At 39.9% G+C, this 13,325-nt stretch overlaps 1 protein-coding gene across 5 annotated transcripts in view; it reads right to left on the bottom strand.

Moving 5' to 3' along the window:
- Window positions 1–12,354, bottom strand: part of atp8a1 (ATPase phospholipid transporting 8A1) — a 95,509-nt gene extending 83,155 nt beyond the window's left edge. For 3 of the 5 annotated variants that reach the window (XM_063876254.1, XM_063876256.1, XM_063876253.1), the window contains exon 1: window positions 11,955–12,353. In XM_063876254.1, coding sequence (XP_063732324.1) covers window positions 11,955–12,003 — 49 coding nt within the window. In that variant the 5' untranslated portion in view covers window positions 12,004–12,353. Of the gene's footprint in view, window positions 1–11,954 lie in introns of all 5 variants that reach the window. The other 2 variants (XR_010165129.1, XM_063876255.1) reach the window with 2 other exon arrangements.
- Between the last annotated feature and the right edge of the window lie 971 nt (window positions 12,355–13,325).

Below are 13,325 nucleotides of genomic sequence, written 5' to 3'. Positions count from 1 at the left end.
TCCCAGAAACGCAAAAACTCGCTTTGACAGCTGTTTAGGAATAGAGCACAGTATAAAGTTACATTTTTGATGAGTGATATCCTCATGGGATCAAAATGAAGTCCCGGGATGAGTATAAATCTACTTTGAAGCCAGGTGAGGATTTACAGAAACATTACCTCATACATCTAAGATATAAACATGTATTAAAAGCAGTGTAACAGCATGTGTCGCCATGGCATTGCACAATATTCCCCAAGAGTTGATCCACTGTCCTTACATCACCTCGGAGTTGGTGGGGCCCTTCTTGCTATGGGGTAATAACTTTGCCCCAGCCTTAAGGCCTAGCCTATTTCATCCAAAATTGTAAGAGAAAATACAGCCAGGAGCTCACCTGGTGACACTGGGGGGACAGGTGGTTAGGGATGAGTAACAGCACTGAGGAAAGGTGAGAGAAAGGACATTGACTCAAAGCCATCCTACCTCACTGGGCTGAGACCGGAGGAGGACAGCGCTACATGACTGCGGCTATACTCATAATCCCATTTTTACCTCAGAGAAGGAGGATAGATTTCTGTTTCGTTTTCTTTGGTTCGTCAGCAGGAAAGAATGGTCCGATTTTCAGGAACTTGGTGAAGGGTGTAGTGTGAGCCAAGGGAAACCGTATTACATGTTGGAGCGTATTTAAATCACGGGACAGATTCATTTATACCTTATGGAATCACATACAGTAGCCTTTTTTTAACAAAAGGAACAACACTGTTTCCCTGCAAATACTATACAGTCTCCTGTGTACAAAAAAAATACATTGTCACAGAACCCCCCCCCCCAGCTACAAATCCTCAATGATTGAGGGCATTTCTACTGCATTGCCATACTCTACAAACCCTCATAACCACAAGGACACTACAGAAGTAGCTAAAACCACACCTCTTAACAGACCCCAACTGAAAAAGATATATTTCAGTTATTTTTGACATACCATAAAACAAGCAGATTGGTTTTCTTTCCATTTGTCTAATCGATCTAACAATCTTTTTCATTTTAAGTCATTAGGTTTTAAGTCATGTGGTGCCCTGGGGGTTAAGGTGAAAGCCATAAATCCTTACTCCACAGGTTTGTGAGTTGATATTTGACTACTTGCAATTGTCATTCTCCTCATTTAATCATAGTCTGTTTACTGCAGACTGTTTAATGAAAGCATACAATGACATTTTAGAAAGAGAATCTCAACTTTCAGTTTGCAGCAACCAGTGTTTAGGTGACACTGAAACCTCAATAATTATCGACTATATGCCAAAGAGCGAACTCGCTTTCACATCAAAAGCCAGCGAACAACGTAAGCCAAGAAAGTAAATCTTTGAGAAGCTTGGGTGATCTAGGAATTAGTGTCAACAATGACAAATGGAAGCAGTGTGCTGGCATAGTGACTGCAGCATACGGCCTGTGTGAAATAGCAGGCCAGAGGAGCGGCTGAGCCGCTGTGATGGATGTTGAGTCTGTGTGTTCTGAATGAGCCTCGCAGCAGGAGCCGGGTGCTGCACTCGGCCAGGTGCTGCAATGCACCAGTTGCAGGTGGATCTGCTACAGCTTAACTTTATCCCTTTGCTCTCTCTGAGCAGCTAGGCTTAAGGGGTTGAATCCAAGTAAAAAATGCAGGCAAAACACACTGTTGGACTGAGTCTAACATACAATTAATCTTAACATATTTAGTCGATTCATATAGGACTCAAGGTTCATCTTCCCAAAGAACCTAGATATTCAAAAAGTCAAATTTGGTTCAAGCTGTATTGTATGACAAAGTACACGTTTTTGAATTTATATTTGTAAAGGGAAATATTCTTAGAAACTATAAGGCAGCTAGTTTATAAATTATATATTGTAATATTTAACATTTCTTTTAATTTGAAATTGAAATATTCTTGAATTCAATGAGAATTGAGAAATGCTAAAAACTTATTTTTATAAAATGTTTTCTGGGACCTATTGTCTGTGTTTTCATTTGTGTATTCAAATTACAATTGACAACTTATTCAAATCGAAATACTCTGTCAACTTTACAACATTACTCAATCAATTTTAAGTGACCCTTAGAAACGAAATACTCTTTATTAATCTGATTGAGTACGGTTAACCTATTCTAACTACAGCTGGCCACTGAGTTAACAGTTCTCCTCGAGTCTTCAGAAGCTGTCTCATCTCTAGGTTTGTGCTACAGCTAATATTCTCGCACACCTGATCCAATTAAAGGCTACATATTGAACACGATAATTGGATTAGAAGAGTTCAAGTAGAGCTAAATCCAGAAAGTGGTGAGTTTTGAGATTTCTCGAGTTAGTAGTCAAGTAAATGCACCTCTATTATTTTACAGTAAGGTAAAGTTGACCTAAAAAAACTAACAATAGAACTAGTTTGATATGCATGTGCACACTCACTGTAACTGTGGCCTTCACCACATGTAAAAATAGAGAGGTCGAGAGGTTCGCTAATGAAAATAGCCTTTCAACAGCCTCCCCCTCTACACGCACTAACAGGATCTATCCTTATTTCTAGCACAATGTGTGGATAATGTACTCAGCCACTTCCACAGATGTCTCAGTGGGAACTGCTCTTAGTATTCCCTGGTGGACACTGTGCATTTTCTCAGCACTAATTTCATTAACTGCAGGCGTGTCACGGCTCAAGTACCCTGACATCAATAAAGAGAGCGAGAATGGGAAACTGGGCGGGTACTCACTGCGAACATGGTTCTTAATCTGTGTTATATTACGCTTCATAACAACACCTTTCATCTATTAATGGAGCCGGCATATTAGCCATACTAGCTGGCTGTATAAAAACAAGAGAGGAGAGAGAAAAGCGTAACAAGGAGCCAAAGAAAGCTCAGTAGTAGAGCTCAGCTGTTGAGGGGAAGCCTCGAGAGGAAGGATCAATGCCATGAAGTGTCGTAATGAGTTTGGATGCAGGCCAGATGTCAGGATTATTGCTTGTGTCAGCCAACAGACAGACGGGTGGAACAATGGTCACAAGGGGGCACCTTTTTTTGGAGACGACGCCCAATGGGGATGAAACTGGGCCCAGCATGCTTTGGCGTTGGCCAAGGCATGCCGGTCTTCCCCCGGTCTGTCTTTTCATCCTTGTGTTGTAGGACAGTGCAACCATCAGGCATGGAAAATCCTTTCCGTGATACCAGAGAGCTTTTTTGAAATACTTTTGTTTTTTTATAGAAAAAGGTATACCAATAAGACTAGAATATTTGTTATTTTGTTATAATAAAAGCTAACTGTGTTTACCATGTAGTTCAATGCAAAAAACAATCTTGGATTTTGAATAACTTAATATCCCTCAATAGTTATTTATGAGGTGTTCAAAAATGAAAAAAGGTAGAGTACAATCCCCTCCTCAGATTTGTGATACCCCGAGAGGTCATGTATGTTCATGTCAGGCAGAAGTGCTGGGGGTAAAAATGATCGCTGCCATGACTGTCAACACATAGTAAACGCCTCAATGACAATAATGACATGATACTCAAGCATGTGACCGGGCACAGAACGCCAGGGTTCAATATTAAACAACACTACAGAGAACTAACCACTACTTTCAAAATACATCCCCATAACATGGAAGGTATTTGGCTAGCTACTGAAACACTTACAGCACTAGTCCTCATTTTTAAAATAAGGGGATCAACTAGAAATCGTTGAGAGAGCCAAGATATTTTTAGCAAGCGTATCTTATTTTGGCAAGTCAAGATTGCCAAGTCGTAAAAGAACATTTTACAACTTGTGGTCACCTACTTTTTCTTTGATTACACTGTGATGAGTCAGTTAGCTCCATGACTAAACCCTGGGATTCTTCAGAAAGACCCTTGAGTCAATCACTGGAGGAATAACATCCATCTGCAAGCAATCTAATTGGAAAAAGAAGGCTTTGTGTTCTTCTAGAAGCAGGTCCAGGAAGAGTCCGATCTAACCGTTGAGATTCTGAACAAGCAGTAATGAGCCTGAGAGACTTGTAAGCTGGTCAATAAAGAGTGGATGAGGAGACACGTGACATGGCCACGACTAGGCTCCCACACGATTCATTCAATAATCCCAGGGTGGGAGGGGCCAGGCAGCTCGGGGCTACTGACATTGATCTTACACAAACAAACGAACTGCTGCCAAACCACAGTCAAGAACTTTGTGAAGAAAAACTGCATCCAACACTCTGAAATCTTTACTTGGCTCCTGTAAAAATGTTAAACACACATATACCATCTAACACATAATAAAAAAAGAGGTAATAAGAAAGGGGAGAGTAATATGGAGTTCAGCATGGTCAGTCTACACATTGGTCCCTTTAACCTGAGGCTATCACCATAGTTATGAGGGTCAAATTACTTCCAAATCCCTGGGCTTTGGGATCACTCAACTCACTGAGCCCAATGTGCCATTTATATCTGCTCATCAGCATCAAAGAAAGATCCGGACACGTTTCATTCATGTTAAATAAACATTTCAGTAGAAGATCCATTTGGATTTCCAAGTATTTGTGAATCGAGGGGGAAGAGCCGGGGGGCGGTGGATATAGATGCTGCTTCAAGTTAAGCAACAGTAACATCTATAAGTCGCTTATCAGATCACAACTCTGTAACCAGCACTCATAACAACAACAGGGCAGCTGCAGAATTAATCCCCCCCACCCCTGTCCTGCTCCATCTGGCTCCCTATAGGTTCAAGCGGGCTACAGTGGGACGGACAGTCCCGGGACAACGCGGGCAGCTGGGGCTTGCTGTGACATCACAGGGATGTCCTGGCTTAGTTTAGCGAGGGCTCTGCAGTGTAAGACCTGGTGAATGAGAAAAGGGAAGGGCATATGGCGTGTAATTCAAATGGTCTGAAAACAGGAAATACATCTGTGGAGATCACACAAACTACTCTTCCTCGTTTGCATAACATTTCAACGGTTCCATTAGCCAGAAAATCACACATTTATCTTAAGGCTCCTCCACCGCTGCTGAAACACCCTCAGTAGTGCTGGGAGAAAATGTCAGTTAATCTGTTCAGTCAACAGGAATAAGATGGACAACACGAGTCACATCACTTAATCATTAAGGAATATATTGAACATAAATAATAGTCTATAGGTTTACTCTGGAGGGCTGTACCTAAGCTAAATGTCAACATAAGCAAAGCATAAATGAAGGTTAAATGATCCCCAGAGTTAGTAGAAATCATTCTGAGCGAAACACCAAGTACCAAATCCAGGGTCAGATTGAAAGTGATGACTAAATATTTGTCTCCTTGATCTTTGGTCAAATAAACAATGACAATTTCGAAGAGGACTTTTTTACAGGGGAACACTCTTCTCTCCAAACAAAAGTAGTTTTTCCATTTTTGAGACATTTCTTGCCCGGGGAAGAAGAAGGGACTCATACATTAGGATCTGGATCTATTTTGTTCTTTGTTTGTTTCAAAGTATTGTTTTTTGCTTTGAATCTTTTTTTATACGAGGAAAAAATGGACGTTATTTTTTTTTCTTCTCATATGTTTCATTTAATTTGTTTCGTGGAGGTGGTCTTCTATTTTTATAATTTTGTTTTGTAAATATAAAATTGATCCATTAAAAAATATATATAAAATGAAAATAACAAATGGAAATCAAAATAACATGTAAACTGTATTTTTGATAATAAAAGATTATTAAAAAATTAAAACCAGGACATGAATGATACCAGGGTTGTTTATTTAGACGCTTATAAAGACATATGTTTACGTTGTCTCTCAGAGGTAAGGATGTACATATCAAAGGGGAGGAATGTCTATAATTAGCATTTAGCTTTCCTACTGCAGATCAGTTTGCCTCATGTGTCCTACCAACAGTCCACACTGATTATCAATGATTCCTATCTACCTTTTACAAAGAATTGTAGTTTCCTGAGCTTGAACACTGACGTTAAGTATTTGTATCTGCTGTCAAATATATCTAAATCCAATAAGCTTTACATAGCTTATTCATTTTACATTTTAAATAGCTGCAAAATCTAAAATGCGTGAGGAGTAACAATTCATCTACCGCAGTGTTTGAGCGATGCTCGCTGACCTGAGGTAACATGATAGTAATGTGTAAGCTAAACTGGAAAACACTTAGTAAGAACACACACACACACGCACACGCACACGCACACACAGAGTTTTATAAAGCAAATAATAAAATGGATGCTAGCCGTCAGCTAGCCAGCATTTAAACAGACTGTGTCTATAAATAACAGGATCCAGTACCGAGCTTTTACTGCACTGATATTCAGGAAGCCGGTAAGAGCATTATTATGTCCTTGTTATAGGAATACTGAGGAGGTGATCAGTAAGTTACTAAACTGTGCATTAAGGGCTAAATTTAGGCTATAAAACCGGAGCAATTCAACGGTACACTGCTCACATCACTTATCGTTGTTTTTAACAGTGCATTTCTACTAGTACTCTATTTTAAAAAGGGATGAATATTGTTACACTAGTACTTCATATTGTACTTTCTGAAAATATGCCTTTACTTTAGCCCCACATCACTACTGTCCATGTCCACCTATTCACAAACAGACCCTTTCACGTATCTTCTAACGAGTTAAATCTTAATAATTTTGTGCTTAAACACAGTAAATAACTTTGTATAATATGGAAGTCCTAAAGGTTGCAGCACTGCAGCCTAGTCGGTCCATACGGTCAAGTTGAAGACGGGAACAAAGTTGTAAAAAACCGGAGACCTGGGGTTGAAGGGCAGCCGGTGTTTTATCTGTCAGCCTTTGATGTTGTTGCTTTTCTGTGGAGTGCCTGCCGCCACCTCTCCATCTGACCTTGTCCTCCCGCTGTGACACGATCACATTGACCGTCTCCTGGCACGTGCAGGCTTCTGCAGCATTCCCCTGCTGTTCATGTGTGTGTGCATCAGACAAACACAGGAAGGCAAGAAACAAGACACCAGCAACAAAAAAAAACCGATGAGTTTAGGGCCTCTTCCTCACGGGATGGCTGCTTTCATGAATTATTTGACGTTTGGGAGCAGGAGGTGAGAGCGGAGCTACTGTACATCTTATGAGCTGATGGAGGTTGAGAAGATTTACATCCCTTCGAGCACATGTCTGCAACACAGCTTTTCAGTCGCTCATAAATAAAGTTGGATCTGAGCAACATTACAGAGGATCTCACGCTGACCTGCAGATCAGAGGCTCTCGTAAATTCAGAGGAAATTATAGTTTATGGACTTGAACCATTACGGATATTAAGACAGTACAGTAAGTGTGGGAAAGACCACCAGTTTCCCAATCTTAAAATATTTGTGTTGACTCCTTTAATATAGTTATTAATACAGAAACTGAAAAATACATTAACGTGACTAAATGTTGTAAGATGTTGGTCATGGCGATATATATGTATTTTTTTTTCCTGTATATAGAAGCAGTAATGAAAATATTTATTCATTATAATTGCACTTTTCTAGCTTAATAACTGCAATCATATTTTTACATTTCTAAAATAATAATAAGAAAGACTATTCATGTTTTGCATAGAGCCACATCTTTCTGTTTATGATAGCAAAAGAGCCACAATGTTTTACTTTTCCTAGAATCTAGGTTAATAATTTATCTGTTTGGAAATACAGCAATACATTTTGTGAGAGCGTAAACGCCACATTTAATTAATTGATGAATTAATTAAGCAAATGGTCGTTATTCAATTGTCACTGTTTGAATGCAAATGCAAACTAAATGGAATCATTTTCCGGTTACAGCTTCTAAAATGTGAAGATTTGCTGCTTTTCTGTGTTTAACATTCCTCAAAATGTAAGTCCCTTTGGTTGTGGACAGCTAGTTGAAATTGAAGGTAATTGTAAGTTGCAGCCCTTAACAGGACGATTCATTTCCTTGTTACCGGCAGTCCTCGTGACACTGTCTGCAAAGTGTCTCACTCATTAGCTCTTCATCATCCTAGGTCAATATACCAATGCACATGAGCACTCATTAGAATAGGTGCCATGTTCTCTGCATCCTTTACTGCATGGACACGTGCACATGAGCATTTTACATCTCCCCTTCCTCACATCGACCTGCCACATCCACTTCCCTCTGCAACAGAGGAGAATCACTGAGGTGAGGGAAATTGGGTCTCTGAAGAAACCCATATTAGACTGGCTGCAGGTTAGTGACGGAGGCAGGACATTAAGTGGAAAATACACGAGCGGAGATGTCATGCCGGCACATCGAGAGAGTAGAGAGGCCCGAGGGGACTTGATATGACACACCAGCGGCCCCAGACAGGGGATTTAGTGGCGTGTTGGGCTTTTGTGCCACACATGGGCAGCTCTCGATCCCTTCAGAAGGGAGCCGTCTATCCCCCTCCAGTCTCCCTCCCCATGCTGTTCCCACTATTCAGACAGACCGAGGCTTAGCCGGTGTTATTGAAATGCTACGGGGAACATTCTGCTTCACTTACACATGAAAAAAAACCTTGAGAATGACAGAAAAGTCCAGGTATAATGCTTAAAAGAAGAAGCACACTACTTTGTGTCTTCTTGTATGTCAGCTATCAGATGCTAAGGAGCACCTTATATGATGTGAATCAGCTGATACACAAAGACAAGTGTTTCTTCATAGATTCATCCTCACAGGACAAGCTTACCTGCCTTTAGTGTCAATTGTGCGAGGGGATTCTGTCTGCCTACAGATAAGCATGCAAGCTAAGACGACAAACAGGATGCTTTTTGCCATCAGGCTAGACTTAACTTGTGCGGCTACTGTCGATCAGCTTTACCATCTAGACACGGACAGCAGGTATTAAGAGACTTTACGCCCATAATGGAAATTTGTATTGGAAAGATTAACGTCAAAAAAGGTGGCTGTCTCTCAGCGCAGGATCACATGCTGACGTCATCAGTACCCCAAGTGTCCCAGATAAGGTTATTTTGGCAACACATGCAGGCACAGATCGCCATTGATGTCGGATGTTTCCACAGCACATCAGAGAAGAGTGACAAGGAGTGGAGCGGCACGTGGAGCAGCACAGAGAGCTGACGGACAGGCCGCTGATGGATTAGGAGGTAAGCCTGGCAGAGGGCTGCCCTTTCTAGATGGAAGCCTGCCTGATGCAGTGTGGTGATTAAAAAATAAAACTGAAGGGTGGGGAGCGGGCTCAGGCGTTCATAAAAGCAGCCAAAAGATACGTAACAAAACAGACGTGAGATTGAGAATAATATTGCACTGAACACGAGTTGATCGAATCCTACATTCAAGAAAATATGATAGTCTCTTCACTAAAGCGGGGAGGGTGGTAGCGTACGCTCCGTGCTATGGAGCCAAGAGAAAAACACAGTCATTTGCTCTTTGTTACCTAAAAAGGTGGTGTGTGGTAGGGGGGGGTTGGGAGTGGCAGCTATAGCCGCTGCATTATTCATGTGTTTGCTCTTGTGACTGCAGCAGCCACATTGGTCAACAGTTTCCTATGGAATTTATATTAGTATTTAATTATTTAGATCTCTCCCAGTGCCTGCAGTGGCATATCATTTGTAGTGCACATGATGACAAATTGCTCTATAATAACCAGCACTCTGCATTTATAAACTAGGAAAAAAAACTACAACTAAACAACAAGTGTGAGATTAACCCTGCTTACACTATTTCTTTTCTTTAAGGAGAAACTCAATTTAACTGTACAGAAATGGGTTTACTGACTTACTACTGCTCTATTTTTATCATTTAATTTGTGTGAAACCACTGCACTATAGTCAGGTTTAATTATCACATTCATCATTATTGATCATTCATAATTGTCTGTCTTACAGTCATAAATCAGAAAGGCAATCTTAGCACCAATTTCTATCATATAAAAATGTACTACTGTATTCTCAATCATTGGAAGTAATAAAAATGGTGACATCAAGGCCGTCAGTTGTTAATACGGATATGAAGGTATGCTCAATATTCACAATAAGGGCACATAATAAAACATTTAAATAAGTTATTGATGAGCTATGCATATTCTGACTTAAGAAAACTGATTGATTGTATGGAGTAGATCTATAATGTATGGTGGAGATGCTCAGAATTTAAATAAGCTTAATAATTGCCTGTATATTTGTTCTGTAATAGTCTGTAAAATGCTAACAATGACACTATTGCCTCAAGTAATCACTAGTTTTGCGAAAACAATTTAAAAAAATACCCCGGTAAGATCCAGATGATTTAGGAAAATCAGAATCAGAATACCTTTATTTGTCCAACAGAGGGGAAACTTTCATTTGTACAGCAGAAATAGCCAAAGACAGCTTAATATTAAACCCAAGATACAAAAATATAAACAAGAATCGCACAATTTACAAAAGCAGTAAATTGGGGGATTTGTAAGTCACAAGTTATTCACTGGTTCTTTACATTATGGATGTAGATAAGGTGACCATTATGTTTTACACCACAAATTGAGGGACTCACATGTTGGTGTTTGTCATGTGTTCTTCTGCAGACACTTCTTCATGCTCACAAATACAGAATTTTTCAAATGAATCGCATGTCTCTTTAAAAATTCCTTTTTCCACAGTGCTGAATTCTTGGAAGAAGGACATAGTTGAGAAATACTTCCTGTATGAACACACACTCAAAAATGCAACGGTTGCATCAACGCAGTTAAGTTACTGCATTAGAAGTGAATGTGATGACACAACTTATCAAGGAAACAACTACTTCAATTCACTCTAAACATCCAGACCGCCAACAGATACACTTAACAGCTATAACTCAGATTGAGATATAAGCCTGAGCCTATATCTATAAATCAAACCCGAGCAATCCCAAAGCAAACCACGACAGCACCACAACATTTTGTGTGAGGAGAAACACAAACTGCACCATAAATAATAACAAAACGGTATGTTATTGATCACTAGAGATACATTCTGCTGGAGGTCAGAGGTCAGGGTAAGCCACACATAAGATATGGGAGGAATCTAAAAGGGAGGAAGCCCTCTAGGACTGTGCATCTGCAGCCAGTAATAAACCTGTACATGCCAAGCCATGGTGCTCTTCTCCTGGTTACACAAACTGACCTCAACACCCAAAGCTACTAAGCAGCCTTTAGAGCCCTAGATAAACAAATCCCCATCAAATCACTTTAATAATGTGGATGTGTCTGTATCCTCCTTCCTTTGCATACCCCACTGAGATGCAGTGGAACGTTACTGGTGCATTGAAGAAGTGGGGGTCCCAGCGGAATCACAATGGCTGTAATATTAGTCCCACGCTACTGTAGATGCCTGTGCTGGACACTACTGACATCAAGCATTAACGTTGCAGTATTCCTGGTTAAATCTTCTGCTTGCTAAGATATTAAACTGTATATTTGTATACCTGATTTAAAGTGTATTTCATTTATATACTGCTGCTTCAAATGTGTATGCCTCCTTATAGTGTTCATGGTGTAACTACTGTCAGCTCTATGCTTATTATGCTACTGAATAACAGTGCATTTTACGACTTGTTTTGCACTTCTGATTAGATGCTAACTGCATTTCGTTGTCTGAGTACTGTTACTCATAAAAAATACACTTTAATCAAATCTAATATTGGTACTTTTGTGGAGAGCATGACATAGCTGGTGAGGGAATCCCAGTCTTGGATGGGTCCACGGTTTGCTGTGTCAGGCGCACCATACATTCAGTTTCACCCATTGTATAAAGAACTTATTTAGGAAAACCCATGTTAAAGCTGCAGATATGGAATTGACATTATCCTTTTAAAATAGATTCAAATGGATGTTTTATTCCTCAGAAAACTCTCAAGGCCCCCGGGGTTTCCTTGACCCCTTGTTGGTTAATCACAGCTTTAGCTAGCAAGTTACTGTCCTGTACTTCCAGACAGCTACCGGCTAGCCTTCTTTCGGTTTCGAAAAAAATAGCCAGGTTTCCCAACATTCCCGAAACACACTCAATGAAGTGAAATCGTCTTTACATACCCTCTGCTCGGCTGCGAAGGTCCGACATGGTTCTCTGGACGGGCGGCATCTCTCTCCACGCAGAGCCGGGCGACAGCACCTGTCAAGCGGCCGCGGCTTGTTCCCTGTGTCTGGCTCCTTCTAACCGTTAAAGAATAAAAATAAAAAAACGGCTAAAATTTTAAGGAACCTCTCTCATGCAGACAGTACTGCTGCGTGTTACCCGCTAAAGAGAGATACAGGCGAGGCATAAACAACATTCATTTTCTGGTGGTGACAGAAGCATGCCCCGGATCCTACGGCTTCATGGATCCCCCAGCATCCCGGTTCACACGGCGGATTATAGAGGCGATAGACGCCTTCGGTAAAGCAGGAGTGGACACGGATTTACCATAAACTGACGTGAGGGGGACGGTGCCGCTTCACATTATGGACCGTACCACATTCAACCGCAGCTGCAGGGGGGTGCTTAAACATAATAAGTCTCATTACACTACGGTTAGTACATATATAAATCATGAACATGGTATTTTTATGAGGATTTAATAAAGACAAACTGCAGGATTTCAAACTGTTGGGCTAATAATGTTTAAAACAATGATACGTTTTACAAATTGGATAAGAAATTGTTCTTTAAAGTGGGCGCCTCACCCCTCTGCAGTCGATGTTGTTCACAGCTTGAAGACACAACAATAGTACACTGGGTGGGAGTTGGCTTATCACAATTAAGTCTTGTTCTCCTTTAAAATCTAATTATTAACGCATGAATAGTAAGTGCACTGTCAGCTAACGAAAACCCCCAAATTCTCGTCATTTATGTGCTCAAACATTAAAATCTCACAAATTAGAAATATACCTATATACTCTATTTTGCCTTACATTGACATGTCTTTGTACTTTGTGATTTCTTTTACCATATATACAAAAACTAAATATCCTTCTATTTATATGTACTGTTAGGTTTATTCATTAAGATGACACCAAAATATCTTAGTCTATCAATAATTAGTGATGTAACCTAATCCTGAAATATAGTGCACACCATATTTAACAGCACAATATAAATTGTAATATATATATATATTAGATCTCCAAATATAAAATTATATATTTTATATATAAAGGGATAGTCTGTCAATATATTCAAGAATTACCTGACTGTAAATGTTGAGCCAAAGAAATGTCCAGTAACTACACTTTAAGTACTAGAGTTGTTCAGTTTTATCCACATGGACTTTTGGCTGTAGGCCATGTGGCTATACAAATCTATACATTTTTTGCACTAGCAAACTCCAGATAGTATGATAACATTCAAGGATGATCTTGAATGTCTAATATGGCAGAAGTAATACTAACCTTTTATTAAGCACCCATTTTATTTCAACAACCAAC

Source organism: Eleginops maclovinus, chromosome 23 (genome assembly GCF_036324505.1).
Source record: "Eleginops maclovinus isolate JMC-PN-2008 ecotype Puerto Natales chromosome 23, JC_Emac_rtc_rv5, whole genome shotgun sequence".
Taxonomy (NCBI): domain Eukaryota; kingdom Metazoa; phylum Chordata; class Actinopteri; order Perciformes; family Eleginopidae; genus Eleginops; species Eleginops maclovinus.
This window is presented reverse-complemented; position numbering and strand designations above follow the sequence as displayed.